The sequence below is a fragment of the Petromyzon marinus genome, chromosome 34, assembly GCF_048934315.1.
Source record: "Petromyzon marinus isolate PM22_M1 ecotype Great Lakes invasive population chromosome 34, UKy_Petmar_22M1.pri1.0, whole genome shotgun sequence".
Taxonomy (NCBI): domain Eukaryota; kingdom Metazoa; phylum Chordata; class Hyperoartia; order Petromyzontiformes; family Petromyzontidae; genus Petromyzon; species Petromyzon marinus.
The window spans coordinates 11,749,913-11,767,737 of record NC_133700.1 but is presented as its reverse complement, the minus strand read 5'-3'; the positions used below and the strand labels follow the sequence as shown (position 1 = coordinate 11,767,737).

Sequence of the window (17,825 nt, the reverse complement as noted above, 5' to 3'; positions counted from 1 at the left end):
AAAATGCGTCAGCAGGCCTAGAAACTTAGAGTTTTATCGGAAATGCCAGCGATTGCAGGAAAAATGCGCTCGCAAAAATTAGTACAAAAAATGTAAACTTTTTTGCAAAAGCGCAATTTCGATAGCCACAAAGAATGCAAAGTGACCAACCTTTCAGCGAATGCAAAGTGACATTTTTGGGTTAACACTCGTACAAAATTTTCCCATCGGTGGTGCTTGTGCACAATTTCCCAGAAATGATAACTGGCTACAAAAGGGGGCAATTTTGGAATTGCCTGCAAATAATTAATGTGAGAGCCACATCACTTAGCCCACCTAAAAATAAGCAAATAGCGCAGTGGGGGGGGGGGGGGGGGGGGTGGAAAAGGAACATTGGAGACATCTTCCTCCTTTGCCCAAAATCACTTAGAATGCACGCGAATACAAGTCAGAATTCACAGACCAAGCTAAGTTGAGCTTGGCTTGGTGCTTTGCCAGGTGATGGCGATGCACAACAGGTCCTATTGGGCTGCAGCACTACAAGGTGGGCAGCAGAGGGTAGCACGGCAAAAAGCATTGTTGTACGGTACTTATACGCTTCCCCTGCCCACCTCTGCCAACACGCACAGACCAGGGTGGCAAAGAAGGGCCAGTCCTCATGAACGACACGGTGCGGGAAGGGCTGTCGTCCAGCAGTGGATTGACTAAATGGCAGCGCGCGTACAAAGGACATCTTTCGATTTAAAGCTTTCGTGACTGTAAGGATTCATCTTCTTTGGTTCTTTCGGTAAAGTCACGTAGAAGAGAATAAAATAATAAAATAACACAATAAAATTACACAATGACTCCAGCGCTGTCCTCCAGACAGTCTCGTCCCTTCACCTGATGAAGGCCGCTTGTGTTGTGGCCGAAACGTCATGAGAATATTATTGTGTTATTTTATTTGATAAATTTATTATTTTATTCTCATTCTACGCGACTTTACCGAAAGAACCAAAGAAAAAGGACATCTTATTAAGAATCTTTAAACATGGCTATGAAAACAGTAACGGTACCGCGCGCCGATTAAAGGGTTAACATTCTGTACCGCACATTTGACTTGGCACCGTTTCAAAAAGCACCTCGGGTTTTATTTAATCTCTCTCCTTTCCACGTCTCTTGTTAGACCTAGGCCGTTTGGCTTGATGTTGACGGATTGTAATCGGCAATGGGCATCGACATTATTTATTGCACGATAACGGCCAACGTGCCAAACGGGGGGGGGGGGGGGGGGGGGGGTTCCCAGACTCGTTACGCTCAACGCCATTCTATGACTGCGCACGGTCGCGGCAGCAGCGATGGGTCCAGGAGCTAAATAAGAGAGTCCGTGTAGTTGCGTTCTTCTCCGTTGGTGGACAGACTGCGGTAGCTTACGATGCGGCCCAATAGGTTTTGGGTTGCATGCCATTAGTCGCCTTCTTGGTGGCCCAACACTTTACAAGACTGCGTATGAACCGTCAACTCGGCGAAACGGCTGTCAATAATTTTGGATTCCCACCCACATCTAGAAGAATGCTGGCAAAACAGAGTTGGCCATCCAGAATGAACATCTCAGACTGCAGGGTTATTTTAAAAATATCCACAAGATGGAGCCATGGCCTCGACCACCAACCGACAGAAGCTTGTGCTTTGTTTAATTGTATTACATCAAAAACTTACAATCAATAGCTCATCATTGCCAATTTGGGTTCGATTATCATGTAAATAACCTGAGAATGTCCACCGTGGAGACCGAGCAATGAAAACGGCTCGTGTACCGGAGCTAAGTGGTGCAGCACAAAACCGTGAGGCAGGGACGTTGGCAGCATGAGGGCTGCCAACATCCACTACGAAAAAGGGGCATTGAAAATGCCACACTGATGACGCGCTCATGTCCTAGTAAAATTTTATTTTAACGATATAAAAAAAAACTGATGCAGTCTGATCAAGTCTCCTGGAACATGCCCGGCCATCAGGTTTTAGAAGCCAAGAAACATGAGCCTGGGTAAAATGGTTTAACTACATTGTTGACCAGTGCAGAATTGTTTTTGTATTTTAGGTTTACAACATTTCTCTACTGGATTACATATAATCACACACACACTAACATTTTCCTTAAAACCAGGGCGAGTGCACCACACTACTTAGATGATGCCATTCCAGATCAAGATGTCATCATGGCCAACGTCACCAATAGCACCACATCGCCAATGTCTTCCAAGGACAGCTGCCGCTCCGCAAAAATGCTACGTCCATAATCTGCATAGACTGCGGACATCTGGGTCTAATAGTAGCAGCAGCGTATTAAAAACGGTGACCGCAATGGATTCATTTGATAAACGGCCACATCAAAATGACCATAATTGGCAAAAAATAAATTGTAACCACAAATGTTGCCCCACCTCTGGGTGGTACCGACAAGCGAGATATCCTAGTCAGAGTTTATGGATTACTTTTAGTTCTACCCCTTGCTTGATGGATCTGTGGAGGCCACTGCAATGCCCGACTGCGTGGCATAACACCAGCATGCAGTGCGGCAAAACCCGCAGCGGTGCACCGTTCAAGCGAAGCGTGCGTTTGCGGGGTCACAACTCACGTTCTTGTTGCTCTGCTCCTCCGGCAGAAAGGCTCCGTCACGGAGTGGGGAACCCCCCGGACTGCCGAGCTCGGGGAAGGGGTTGGGGATTGCCGGCAGCGAGGAGCTCTGCCGGTCCTCCTGCTGCAGGAGCCTGGGGAGGAGAATGGGGGGGCACAGGGAAACGAGCACCATTCAGGGAATCTGCACAAGCACCAGGGACTGACAGCCATTTATGAATTGGCTCAAGAACCCACAACACCATGACGATGAACACCAATCTTGGTGACCTGCCCTTGATGTTATTACCAAGTTTGCTAAACCAGGAACCCCCTCACAGTGTCTTAGGGGACTTGGCCTGTATTTTGAGTACAAGTTCTCCCCGGGGGATTTCTTTCCAGGTGCTCCAGTTTTTCCACCCCTCCACATTTTAGAATCAACATCACACGTTTAGAGTATTTGGCTGCTATACATTTCCAAATAAGCCACTTCGTTCAGCTATCATTTTTGTGACCAGGTTGCTTCTGAAAAAAGATACATAAGCTCAATGGGCTTTACTTTGTAAATTTTTCAGGAGGGCCTGCTACATTTTTATAGCAGGGGGCAATGATAACAAATGTAAATTCCAATGTCATTTGCAGGCATTTTATTTATTATTGGGCCATGACGTTGCCAAAGGTAACAAGCACTTGTAGTTATGGATTTGCACGTGAGCATACAAGCAAACGCACGCCGGCGGACCCTCTTGCAAGCCAGAAATGTCCCATCATCACAATCAGATTTGCCGAGTGGAATACACTGTTACGTGCGATTGTGGCGACACTCGCCGTTATGAAACTACACGCACTCGCGCAAGCCAATCGGTGTTTTATTTGTTACATGGAAAGCCCTGTTTAGCCCGTTACGCAGATCGTTTGCCAGGGAGATGCATGGTGCTATTAGTACACAAAAAGCAAACCACAGGGGAACACCACAAGGCAATAACCCATTGGGAGGTACAAGCAAATAAGCGAGATGGACTTCAGGGGACACACACACACGTAGCGATGTACACAGGGGTGTACAACATAATAGAAACCCCTCCCCACCATGTGCACGTGCTAGTACAGTGCAAGGAAATCGTTTATAAAAAAAAAGTTGAGATGGTTATTTTATAAACGACGCTGCGTACCGGCATGATAAAATCGCGAAGGCATGGGTCCGAGTTCACACATGTCCCGTTTCCACAAAGATCTCCCATATAGCGTGAACAGACTTTTGGGGCAGGTGCCGTTAGCGAGCACCTAATGAAGGCCGGTACAGCACGCGCTCACACACCTGTGTGGCGAGGTCAAATTGCCCAACAAAAGCAAGGTTCTTTTGATGTAACAGCTTAACCAGCATGTATCTATTTATTTCAAGAGATAAACGTCCGTAAACATTTACGACTCCACCATAAGGCACTCGGCACCAATGCAGCACAGGCATCTCTCCTGTGTAGTTGGGCACTGGGTGGCATTAAAATGGTTCCATTGGTAGGATATATGCCTATTGATAAAACCGCCCAAGATCTGTTAGTAGAGTTCTGGGAAACACGAGCGTGCCACCCACACAGAAAACGCGTATTGCTTGACGAGCGTTGGCAGGGACGCCACTCAATAGTTGAGGCACCAGGGCCGCGCACCAAGATGCAAAGCGTGGAACCTTTTACAGGGAGGCACAAGGATAACGTGGCCCTCTAAAAAGCTTTACGGTTTGCAGAGTCACCAAGACGCGCAGCAGCACCACACAAGTGCAGTTAGCATTTAATTGGAGACTTGTTGCAGCAAGTGCAGAGTTCTTATGAAGGTAAGGGGCCAGGTTTGGGAAGAACAAATTTTGAGACCATTTCGGCCTGGGCTCAAAATTCCACCATGGGCAACGTAAAATAAATTCCATAACATTTTTACAAAAGTAGAACTTCAATTAATAGAAGCACTGCTATGCTTTATTAATTGCCATTTTAATTGTGAAATGTTGCCCATCTAAGAACAGTTAACCCGCTTTGCGCACGCACATCTGCGTGTGCAACGCTAACATTTAGGTTTTAGCGACAGTCGGGGCAAGCTCCCCGAGCGTGCAAACATCAAAGCGGGCACGGTCACACGAGGGCGTGGTGGTACCGACTACTCGCAGCCACGCCTGGCCAACAACCCATGCTGATGTTGCTTCAAGGCAAAATCAACAAGTGGCTGCCATGACAGCGTGGGGAGTAGGTAGCACGGACGATAGAGCCACGGCTGGAAAATGAACTCCGGTTGCCAGGACAGTAGCTCAGCGCATTAACCATCATACCAACCTGCTCCGCCCCCCCCCCCCCCCCGGACTTCACAAGCACTTCTGTCAAGGCTTACGTGAGACACGAGAAGGCCGAGCGTGTGATCAGAATCCCACCCAACCGCCTACATCTGCCCAGTGTTCGCGTTCACACAGCACCAGGTACTCAAGTTCACATCAAGCCATGGGGGGGCTAGCACAGACGCTGCTCACCACTGTTGATTTTTGGAAAAAAGGCCTATATATATACACACACACATACACACACACACAAACACCATTGATGTAAGCAGTGAATGGGAATCGAATCAAGTTGGCCGACTGTTCAAGCAGAAGGCAAGCCACCATTGACTGGGTCACGGTCCCAACACACACACACGTGCCTACACTCCACCTTAGATGTACCCATGCTCAGACCACACGCACAACAGCCGACTCGCCACCAAGCGACAGACAGATTGCACCAGGCTCTCCAAGGCGACGTCTGGAAGACTCACCTGGCAAATGGTCACAGAACAGACCCATGCGTTACAGGCGACCCCAAATACGTGCACACACACACGTGCACGAGTGCACACCTGAATGCTTTGATGTGCATGGGTAGGGAGCGGCGGAGGCCCTGCCGGGGAGACACGTGGACGGGCGACGAGGCGCCGGAGCCGGGCGCCGACCCCGCCGGGGGGCCGCGCTTCGCCTGCGTGGCGGCCGTCCGCGCCTCGCCCCGGTGCTGCTGCTGCGACGTCGGACCGTCGGCCGCCGACGTCGCCGCCGGGGACGAGACGCTCATCTCGTTCACCAGCGCCTCCAAGTCCACGTCGTCTTCTGCAATCGAAAGAGACACGCGCACGGCGGAACTCACGACGGGGACGTTACGGACGCCGACACCCCGGCGGCAATTTGGTTAAGGAGGGGGAACCGGGTTTTGAAGAGTCTCTGCAGGGCACACATACAGATCATCCATCTACCGCGTTTGGCTCGCAGGTGCTAAAATGGGGACGGAGTGCTGCAAGCAGCTACATTAGAAAGGGCTGGTGCGACACGCGAGATGGTGTTGTGTGGCCAGTGCCATGCCTGGCCAATTGCCTCCTCCCAGCACCGACGTTCTACACATTGCACCAGGTACCTCTCAATCTATGGACGAGTCGACCTTGGGAAGGGTTCAGAGATGTCACCCGATTCAAAAAAAAAATCCGCAGTCAAAGGATCGAATACCCGGGGCCACCGGGGCCGGTAGCGCAAGGGGCCAGCGGCGCCACCACGCGAACGCTCCGCCGTACCTGCCATCGTCCGCAGCGAGAGGCGCCTCACTTCCCAAGAGGGTCGAGCGCGGCACCGCCGCCACCGCTCGGACCTCGAAGTGTGCGGAGGCTCCCCCCGCAGCGCACGACGGCACTCCGTCGTCTCGCGCGAGCGGTAGCGGAAAAGCAGCCCCGAAATAAAAAGCGGCAACATCAGCTTCCTCGAGAGCGTGGCCCAAGCGGATGCCAGAGGTTGTTGCGCAACAAGAGCAGGAAACTGGACGCTTGGATTTTCCAATTTTTATTTTAACTCCCCCATGCCCACACTCCCCTCCACACTAAAGAGAGCCAAATCAGGAGAGCAGTCCCAACAAGCGGAGCTGTGAACAAAGTCTTCTAACTGCCACGACAATGGCGTTGGTTCCAGCGACTGCACAGAGCACGACATAGAAAGTCAACTCCCAATGACTTACTAAACGATTTACCTAAAATGGGAGAGATAACCGGTTGCCAGTCACCACACACACGCATAATGTTTTTTTTAGAATATGCCGCTTTTTTTTTTAAACACCCAGAATGGTAGAGATTTGGCAAAAAATATCCTGAGCAATAAATGCCATAACGTTTAAAACACTGAAATCCACAGGCACCTTTTCCCAGCCATCTGATCCAAGCGAGTTTGCACACAATGTGGTAATCTTGTGGACCAGACGGTTGATAACCAGCAAATTTGATTAAATCACTAGGCAGCAATTGTCAAAGGAAGCGATTAATAAATAAACACAAACCACTGCCTTTAAAAGAGTGGCGTCGCGGGAACACCGTGAACTTTAAGTCCACACCGAGGCCGTGCCACCCCCCCCCCTCCCCCCAATCTCCATCCCCAGCGAGTGGGGGACAATAGCAGCGGAAAGAGACCACGCCACGAGCGGGAAGCCACCACCGCCACCAAAAACAAACATCGCACATTCCCAGCGATCCCGGCGTCCCCGTAACTTACTGAATTTCCCCTCCGACACCAAAAGCCGTGAGAGCAAACTTTTTTTTTGTAAATGCCATAATGTAAACCTTGAACAACATTGACCAGAACTATAATAATGTCATCTTGAGACCATGGCTTTCCGATGGGTGTTCAGGTTGCGCCACATGTCGCCTGGAATGGTGTTACGATGTCGAGCCACATGCTGCTGGAAGCTACTTTAGGAACGGTCATTTTGTATTGAGCACAATGGCAAAAACCTGCAGTTGAATCTCAAAACAAGCGCGACATTTGACCCTTTAATTTTCTCATAAATGGGTTTAGATGGAAGGGCGAGAAGTGCGCTCTCTAGCATCAGGCCACGGGCACACGACAGATGCTGTGGAAATGTACGACGAGTCTCTGCTGCCGCCGCCCATAGCCATCGTAATCGCTACTCGGGCGGGGAGCACAAACCTCGATTAGGAGAGCACGCCATCGTTCCCCGGCAACCTAGCCAAACAAGCAGGGGGGGGGGGGGGGAGCAGGAAACTCGAGCACGGCAAAACTTGTGCGAGTGTGCGCACACAGACGGCCAAAAAGCAAACGAAAAAAATTAAATCCACAGCCGGCTCTGTAGGTTTATTGCCTAAAAACACTCGCCCCCCCCTCCCATTCCCTACAGGGCAATTCAAGCCCAGGTCTCCTTGGGGCCCACACTTTGTTGTTAGCCAAGCAGCAGATAATCTTTATGTATGTTTTTCCATAAACCGCATCCATTGTGCGATCGGTATTATGTCACAAGAGGAATAACTGAACTCCCTCAGAGCAGCATGACCCCCTTTCCGCAGGCGAACGGTCAACAGAAGCGGATAGAGCAACCTGAGATCTCCAACATGTTAACTGCAGAAGTGACGGTTATAACAATATCGTACAATACGCAGGTGAAATTTAATGACATTCAATGCAGAAGTAAATTTTAGTCTTGTTTTTGGGTTGTCATCGATGACCAGGTTGAAGAACAGCACTCTGGTAAAGAATCCAGTTCAAGCACAGCAGCCGGTCTAGATTTGAATCCAGGATTTCAGCAGCATAGAAGTTAAGCGTTTTGAAATATTTTTTATTTCGTTATTTTGTGAATGCCACGGACTTTTTTTTTGCTGGTAAGAATTTAAGTTCAGCATTAAATCCGAGCCCGGTCATAAAAGATCAGCACAAAAGCGCCAAAGTTTATAAAATTTTAGTTCAAGAATAATCACGGCTGAAGCGCGACAGGACTGCATACAGCGCAATAAGAAGCCACTTGACCCTTTCATGAGGATAACTGCGCAACATTTCCCAGATCCAGTCGTTAATAAAAATGTGGTGCACAGATGTGCAGGGCAAAGTCGCATTGTAACGTAGTCGGCACAAGATGCTTATGGTACGCATCAAATCTACCAGATTATCTTGAAAAATAACATGGTAGAATGTCCATCCAACTTCAGAATATATTGTTGCCAATGTCATCTTACCAGAAAAACTTCCCTTTGCTTAAAGCCCAAGGAGGACAACAGCTCAGAGCACCAAAATTACAAAAACAATCCAATAGCAAACTTAATTCAAGAATAGCAGGTGGTATTAGCAATAATTTCCCATGGAATGTAAAAAAATAAATGAATATTTATTTATCCGAGTGGAATCTGATAAGCTCAAGCTATTTTTCACAGATATCCAGTAAATACCATTGAGATCCCTTCAAGTTACCTTTTACCACCATGGGGCACTTTCCATTCAAGTCACACCATTTTTCAATTTCCAGACATGGAATTAAATAAATTGCTTAACATTTAAACTATGGTGTTTTTGCGTGTAGTTAGTCGGTGACCAGGCTGAGTAACGTGCTACACCTCAAACGGTAAAAAAAAATTAAATTCACAGGCGGATGAATGCGAATTTGAATCTAGGATGCCAGCAGAGGTAGCTCTGTGCTCCAGACCCTAGCACAAACCTGGCAATAGGGGGTACCAATCCCTCGTGGTCAGAGTCGGAACGCAACTTGTGCCCGGGCCCGACATTCGTCGAGCTCCGAGTCAGATCCACACACGAGTTGAACACGCAACCCCGCAGGACAAAGGAATCGGACCAAAATAACGAAAAATGCTCCTTGCATTGAAAAAAAAAAGGATGACTTTCGGCAAACATCCACCTTCAAAAAAATCCGTCACTGCCAGAGCAGCTTCAGGCTGCCTTTGCAAAGTAAAAAAAAAAGCGGCTTCACCTGGAAGACCGAGCTGTTGGTAATTTTGGCTGGCAAGGAAGCAGGCCGACGTCAATGCAACTTTCACAATGTTCTATGTCAGCTATACACACACACACACAAAGGGATGCCTTCGAATATGACAAAACTGAAACATGCAATTAAATAAATGGGACCGATTATAATTATTCAAGGAAAGGCTTCATTTCTCTATGCCGTGTTGAAACTCAGTTTTAAAACTCAATATCCTGTGTTGGCCAATCGAGCCTCATGACCAACAGCATGGGGAGCAGTGGATTGACAGGGATATGTCAATTATTGAAACTGCCTGCATCAATATTGAAACTGCATAAGCAACTAGATGTCGGCACAATCTAAAAAGGAGAAACAATTGGTAGAGGCCTGCACAATTATCTAGGACCTCTCATCATCAGCATGTACTTATTAGCAACTGAAAGGGTAAGGAAAGGAGTCAAAACACCGAATAAAAAGCAATGACTAACAACTATCCTGCAGTACCAGCAGAAGTGGATAAATTCCAATTTATTTTAGAAGATCAATTTCAGCGTGTTATGCAAGATTGATCGCAATTGAGGGAATAACCTTCATCCAGCAGTGGATAAAACAGCCGACTACGTTTGAATCGTTGCAACATCGTGCCTGTAACGCAAAGCGTAGGGCGTGAAGCGGCTTTGATCGTGGACAACACTGCACATTGGTGCAATGCGGAATGCCGCATTGCACCAGCGATGTCCTCGAGACAGTCTCGTCCCTTTACCTGAAGGCCACTTGTGTTGTGGCCGAAACGTGAGATTTTTTTGTGTTTTTATTTTATTATTTTATTCTCATTCTACGTGACTTTACCGAAATAACCAAAAGATGAATCCTTGCCGCCACGAAAGCTTTAAATCGAGACCAGCACAGTTTGTTGCCACCAGGGGTCACTCGCGGGTGGGTAAAGTCAACCTCGCCACGAATTGGCCAACAAGCAAAGGGGAGGGAGGGGGGCCCAGGGCTGCCACTTTGACAGCAATAACCCGGTTTACGTCGAGGGTGCGTTCTGAAAAAAAATGGAAGTCGAATATCAAAACGACGTAGACATCAAAACGATCTACAGGGGAGGCGGATTCGAGAAAGGACGGACGATGTCGTCAGCGACATGGGTGGAGGCGACAAATCAGGCCGTGGCATTAAGTGACGATGTAAAAAAAGGGGGAAACGTCAAATCGGGGTATTTAGTGGAACTGGAAAACTAAAAGTGGCGCGAGGCACAACCCATAAGACACGGTCACCCGTGTCCATAGCCAGGGGAAACACAGCACCACCATCTGCTCCGGGCCTGACGATTACCAACCCACAGGTTGTGTTACTCATCAGGTACCGCAAGACTGCAAAAAAACCGTACAAACTGCTGCGGCCATTCAAAGGAGGGGCGGTGGCAGTAGTTAATTAACACTCGCTATGAACCAACCAACCTGGGTTAGAGTCCCAGCCATCTCGGTGGAAAGTTATGCCAACGACTTATGGAAATGTCTCAAATTCAACCCGCACTGACCAGCACAAATTGCGGTCATATAAACTGCCGAGGTCAACATGAGAAGTCTTCATCGAGTAACGGATTGATTACTGGCTGTAAAGTAGTCTAAAATTGTATTCTTTAAGACACCCAACAGTTGGGGCAGAGCACTCAAGGGCACCTGTTGTTGATTCACGAGCCATGGGCCGGTCAGTGGCGAAGCATAGTTGGCATTGTGCTGTGAGTGCAAGGAATGAGACTTGCACTCGTCTTCATGGCCCAGTGCCTGGGCCATTCCGGACCCAGTGTGGCTTCACTGCCCCGACTCTCTAGATATACCACTAGGACAACCTCCAATAAACCTCGCGGGCGGTGGGACAGGGGGGCAGATCGTCAGTGTGCTGGACCCCAAGCGGAGACTCATGCCCACACATCACCGTTACACCTCCGGCCCTCCCGCAAAAAAAAAAAACGCTCACCCGAGCACGATGACCCATGGGCGGTCACTCAAAACCACCGACCCTATTCATGTCTCCCCCCCACCCACACCCTCCCCCACACGGGGCTTAACCTTTAACCTATTCGCTTAAAGCCACATGCTCATTCAGCAACTCTAGGCTGAACCCACAACTAATTAGGGATAGTGGCGCACAATCAGCTCTAATCCCCACACGCGACTCTCGGGAGCACTCGGGCCCCGATCCTTGCAGTACGCGAATAAGCCCACGGGCGCCAGCGGTTTGCGCTTGGTTTGGGAGCTGCCTAAAAAGCCCCACGCAGCGGCGAGTTCAACGCTTAGGACTCGGGATGCGAATGCCACTGCCAAAATGGCAGCGCAGCCACCTCGTTTGTGCGAGTGCCTGGGATGGGAGATGTGCCGGAGCAGCCACCGTTGGAATTTTCTATTTTTTTTTTTACGTCGTCACATGCAATAAAAACGGGGAAAATGCGCAAAAGTGGCGGTGCTCAGGGAGGAAACTATGCACACGTTTGAGGCTCCGGCAAATTTGCACGTGAATAGGTCCGGATTTAAAAATCCAATTAGCAAATTTCATTCCAATGCAAATTAGTTCCGTGTGTAAGTCACAGCACAACCTTCACCAGCGCACTATAACGCAGCAAAACCAAACACCCCCCCCCTCCCGTATATTTACTTTTTATACATTTTCATTGTTTTTGAGCCTTGCAGGACTGCACATTACTTTTGTATGTTAGACCAATTAGCAGACTAGCAATCATGTGACGATTGAATGTTGCACCACAGGGTTTCTCCTGGAAGTTAAAACAAGTTTGAGCCCGGTCTGTTCCTGGATAGCAGATCATTTGAAAGATGATAAAGCATAAAGAAGATTCTTAAATCCATGTCTGAAGCTTTGAGCTTTAGTCACAAATTATGAATTGGGAGTTCTCCAACTCTTCAAAGCTTCTGCCTACATTAAAAAGGAATTGACCAAAATATTCCAACGCATGATCCCACCCAGACAGCCATTTGTCTCATTGGAGACTTTCCGAGGTAGAGGGCATCACCATTAATGTAATGGACAGCCAGGTGGCAAAGGTGCGCTTGCCTTTCGGTCCTGGGTTCACCGGCTCAAATTCGACATCGGTTCGCCGAGGATTTGCTGTGAAAAAAACAATCACCACCACGTAAATTAGCGAGGACGTAACACGGCACCACAACTGTTCCCAAAAACCGCAAGGTGGGGGGAAGGGGGTTCACACCGGGTGTCACCAACAAACAAACGTGGGAAACGACCACAAAACCACAAACCCCCACTTTGTGCTCAAACTGTCGCCTCTGGAATGCTGGCCAAGGTCAAATGGCTCCGACTGCTCCTGTTCGGAGCCAGCATGGGATTTCAACAAGCCAAACTACCAACAGGCAACAGCTGACAAGAGGCGATGGACAAACCAAAAGGAGGCGAGGTGCTTGTGCCAACGCAGTGCCTACAAATCAGAAGACTCCCGGGTGCATTTAATACGGTCGCCGGCGTGCCACCACGAGGAAGCACACAGAAGCCCCTTTTTCCACTGGCATATCCGAGCCACGTCAGAGGGTGCCCCTCATGGCTCAGGTAGTTTTTCCCCACAGGCTGTTTACCATTTCAGAACAAAAACATTGAAACGCTTGCCTTAAAAAGATATCCGAGCAGCTCGTAACCAAGCAAGGATAAGCATATAAAAATTATTAAACTCATGGTTGTCAGCAGCACAGTTCCACTTCTGCAGTGGGAAAGTTAAAACTCCGCACCTTGAGGAGAAATGGCTCAGCATGGCTCCTGGCACAACTCGGTTGCACAGTGGAAAAAAGTAACATGGGCGAGAGATAGTCGGTGGCCACCGAGGGGGCCCAACGTGACCAACCCACCCACCTGGCCGCTCGTTGTGGAACCAGGTGCCCACGCGCACCGCTGCACCAACCACCACGCGGCACATCGCCGAGCACCACGTGCTCACAGCCGCCCCACCCCGGTGCAATACTCCTGGAGCTGGGACGAATGTGTGGCGTCACCGGCAAAGCCACGATGTGTGCGGTGCAGGGGAGGGGGGGGGATCCTACGGCCTCCCTCCCCTACACACGTGGGCCATACCTGGCCCAAACCCACCTCGAGTTCAAGACAAAACGGGCCCCCAAATGTTGTTCACCCGTCACTGCAGGCACCCCATCCGTACTACCAGTAGGGGGAAATTTTTTGACCTGGAAAAAAAAACTACATTTCGCATGCTTAGGTCATTGCCGTCAATGGAACGGCCTCTTGCAGCCGAGTCCCAAGTTCTACTTTCACCCTCAGGGAGGATGGCTCCCATCAGCCACCCACTAAACTACTTTTACCGGCAGTAGTTGTCACACCATTGTACAAAGTTTGCAAAATTTGAACAAATCCGATTGCCGCTTCCCATAGTGGAACATTTGGACGAACGCTAAAATCGGGTCAAATTGTGTGTTCTGTCGATCAATCATTGGTCACACTTTTCAAATGCATTTTCATTGGCTTGACAAAACTCCGCACAACATCAAGTACTGCGCTGCGTGGTGTTTTAACACCGGATTGGAGGACCCAGGTTTCAACCGGCGTGTACGCTTAGCGAGTTGGTGAAGCAGAAGCAGACCGCTCTTAAGAACACCGCTGCGTTTCTCGCAAACCTCACACGTCATCACTTTGCATTTATAATGCAAAGGGAGCGTAACATTACAACAGCGCGAGCCGTTTGTACAGCAAAACGAGCAGTGTTTAGACAAAAAGGACCGTTGCATAAACAAGTTTTGCAGCGCCGGCACTTGCACAAGTATAATTGTAGTTTTCAACTCCCGAAACGTCCCACTGCACGACTTCACCAGAACACCAACACCACTACCCTAGGCCATCCACTTTCACCTCCTGGACAAGTGACATTCCTGCAAGCCACCACTCGGCCACCGCGCCGACCGCTATGGTAACGTCAAAATCGCAATGCAACATTTATTCGTCCATCGTAGTGATCAGCCGGGCCACGATGAGCGTAGCACCACGACCGCAACACGCGCGTCACCGACGGGGCATCAGGGAGCAGAGCCGCTCACATTTGTTAGTTTGCGTGCAAAAAACGAGACAAAACGAAAACGAGCAGCAGGTGGGAATTATAGCACCTGTGAACAGATTAATCAGCAGACTACGGTTCTAAAGGTCGGTTGCACACGTGCACAAGAATGTTACATTTTTTTTTAAAATGCCCTTCAGGTCTGCAGTTTATTTAGTTTCTTGGTCGTTTTCCTCCTCGGTGTATTCCGATTGGAATGTGTCGTGTTACACGATAAGAAAGCCATTTGGAAATCACAGCAGGGTCCCCTATCAGAATGACAAGGAAAAAGATTCACCTTATACGGTCTCAACCGAAGAGTGAAACTTGCACGAGGCATTTTTATTTATGCAGTAGGGGCACTTCCCCATGAACTCCCGTTGTTAGATTAAGGCACACATTTTCAAGGAGTTGGCATTCGGGCAAAACTAAATTTAATACAATGGGTTTTTAACACCAGTCGGCCATCGGTGACTGGGGTATGACCAATTCACTAGAATTGAGAAAGCAGATGAGAACCACAGGCATCCATCTGGAGTTGTACCCAGGACACCAGCAGGGCTGGCTCCAATCTGTTCGGCCACCTCTGCCCCTGGTTCTTTGCAATTCAAAAAGCCACACGAACATCACGGGGGTGGGCGAGCGAGTCCAAGGCCAACAGAATATTATTTCTAATCTATCAGGTCACAAGGGAGGTGTGCTGTCAGCTGGCAGGCAATGAACAGATTGTGTGCACACGTAAATGAGAATTGGCAGCCATCTGCGTGGAAGTGCAAACAATTATTTGTCCATAATGTGTAACATTCGCCGTCAGTCGATACATTATTTGAGATTGGAATCTCTCAACTTCCCCGGTGAACACGCCTGTGTCTCTACAGTTGCGTGAATAATAATTAATAGAATCAAAATGTTGGGCATTAAGGAGGTCGTTCAGGGCGACTGGACGAATCTGAAGAGCAGACAAGTCCAAGGTGAGTTGGGCAGAACAAGCATGGGCAAATTCTACTGGGACCTGCTCTGACCAAGGTAACAACGCCCAATTAATGCAAAGAACCAATGGGGAAACATTAAGTAGCCAAAGAGCAAGTGGGAATGTGCAGTTTTACCAGGTAAGGCCTGGGCTATATACCTCTTTGTGAGAATAGACCTGGGCCACAAATTAAGTGGCTTATCACGTGCAAATGTATAGCAGCCAAATACTCTAAACATGTAGATTCTAAAATGGAGGGGAAAAAAAAATCTGGTGGCCCAGAGAAAAATCCACCACCACGGGGAGAACATGCAAACTCCAAATATACCAGGGGTCGGGATCTAACCCAACCTCCTGCATAACCAGGCGAAGAAGTTAACACCGTCACTGCAGCACCCAGAGGGGGAGCAGCACACACAAGCACAAATTCCCATCCACCCGACTTGGATTCTCTCAAAACCTCCATATGCAGGTAGACCAGATGGATATACTGCTGCTGATATCGTTCGTGGAGAAGTTTAATTTTGCTTAACCAGTTGAGAATAAGAAGAGTCTCATTGCAAGAACGATCTAGGTCAGAAAACAGGGCAGGACCCATCGTCAACCACAATGTGGCCGAACGAGGCGTGTGCGTGCGTTTTGAGCTCCTGCGAGGTGCTCCTGCAAAGGGAATGTGCAGCCCGGAGGCCGCAAGGGGACATGGGGGCGTAACATCACCGGGGTCCCACCAGTGTTTGCCGGAACGTCGCCCTGCTGCAAAGTGGAGTTGTCTTCCAGAATGCCCTGGGGCTGGACTGGAGGCGCAGCTCGCCGCTCATTATCCTACACACACGCGTACACAAACAATTCAAAGCAACAAAACTTAAAACGTACAATCTCGGCACAGCTATGTTCAATATATAGCGATGAAAACAGGGTCGAGGTAACCAACACCGTGGAACGTTATCGCCCTTAAACGTCCCTGGCTCCTCACAATAGCCACCACTGTCTTTAAATGCCATAATTTACCAAAAATCATGGAAGAGTTCAAGCCAGCTTTGCAATTGGTGAAATCTGTCTACATCACAGACGCTGCATATACGAGGTCTTCAGGGGGAAATTTTTATAATCATGAACATGTGCAGTTTCAGCAACACAACTCCCTACCCATAAAGTCTTAACTACCTCACATCAGGAGGACATTCCCCCCTGACCCTATGGAAAACACACCATCCTCAGTTTTAAATGATGAAACTATAGTAAAGTTTTCTAATTCGGCCTAAGCATTTCCTTCAGATACGGTAGTTTTGTTCCCTTCTATTTTCAAGAAACAGTTTAGTATTAATCGATAGGTTGACTTTGTTTGTATACCTTAATTTCCACTGCCACAATTTTGCAAGCCTTACTGTCAGAGCATCGTAAGGATTTCGAAGAAGATGGAAACTAGAAATCCATGGTCCGAGCCTCATTAACCATTACCCATCCACTTTTGGACGAAGCCTCCAAATTGTAATCCTTTGCTGCAGCGAACAACAAATACCACATTGTGGAAAAAGGCTCTTGTGAAGAGCAAAATAGAATAATTATGCTCAGGCTTTGTAGAGAAGGGGGAAAAAAAGGCAGTTACTGAAAACTGATGCAGTCCAAAGCAGCTCACAATCCCAAGGCACAGAACATTGAAAAAAGAGAGCCATTTTAGAAAAACACAAAATTAAATCTCCTATTCGGGAACATCTTCTTTGCACTCCCCTGCTCCCATGTCGAATGCATTCCAATAATTCTGAGAAAACAAATCCCCAAGGTTCCTCCCCCACCCCACCCCCAGTCTTGAAAGGGGGCAGCACTCACGGAAACCACGAGCAGCGAAGCCATCGGCTGGCGTTCACACGCTGCTGCCACCAGTGGCTCTCCCAATGAGCCATCATCGATTTCTCCACCACGGTGGCCCATTCCAGATTTCACAGGGGTGTTTTTTTTTCCATCCGCACCCGATAAAATGACATCCCCCACCCCCCTACACCCCAGTTATGCAAGCGAGTCGTGTGCGGTTTTTTTTCGTGGTATTGATTAAGTTTTGGTTACTGCAGAGTTTGCATTTCCCTCAACTTCCATCACCAGAAGTTGTACCTTGCCGACCTTGGTTTAGAACCCAGGCGATAACTCGAGGAGACGCAGGAGAGCCTTTCAAGGACGACGTGGGTCAAACCAATCATTTACTCTGGGAGGAAAATGAAAACAGACTAAATAGAGAGGAATTTAGGCTGTACCCCCCCACCTCCGTCCAGCTGTGCGAGAGCATAAATCTCTACGAATGAGAATACAAACATTCGCAAGAGAGCAGGGGGGGGGGGGGTTGCTATACCGAGAAGACCACAGCAGCAATGTACACAAAGCAGAGGTGCAGTCCTGCACGTATTGGCTGACCCCCCAGCAGGTGAAAGGACCCTCATGGGGACCTGAAGGCACTCCTCTAGAGCCGTTGGCCTACTCTTCCACAGAC

General features: G+C 48.6%; 1 protein-coding gene across 7 annotated transcripts in view; it reads right to left on the bottom strand.

Annotated features, from left to right (window-relative positions):
- The window catches only part of LOC116948726 (growth factor receptor-bound protein 14-like), an 85,861-nt gene that overhangs the window by 48,779 nt on the left and 19,257 nt on the right, over positions 1 to 17,825 (bottom strand). For 4 of the 7 annotated variants that reach the window (XM_032965739.2, XM_032965738.2, XM_032965737.2 and 1 more), the window contains 5 exons: positions 16,075 to 16,168; positions 13,191 to 13,307; positions 12,387 to 12,440; positions 5,446 to 5,689; positions 2,594 to 2,726 (listed from right to left, as the gene is read on the bottom strand). In XM_032965739.2, the coding sequence (XP_032821630.1) occupies positions 2,594 to 2,726; positions 5,446 to 5,689; positions 12,387 to 12,440; positions 13,191 to 13,307; positions 16,075 to 16,168 (642 nt within the window). Of the gene's footprint in view, positions 1 to 2,593; positions 2,727 to 5,445; positions 5,690 to 6,144; positions 6,168 to 12,386; positions 12,441 to 13,190; positions 13,308 to 16,074; positions 16,169 to 17,825 lie in introns of those variants that run through there. The other 3 variants (XM_032965741.2, XM_032965742.2, XM_076071721.1) reach the window with 3 other exon arrangements.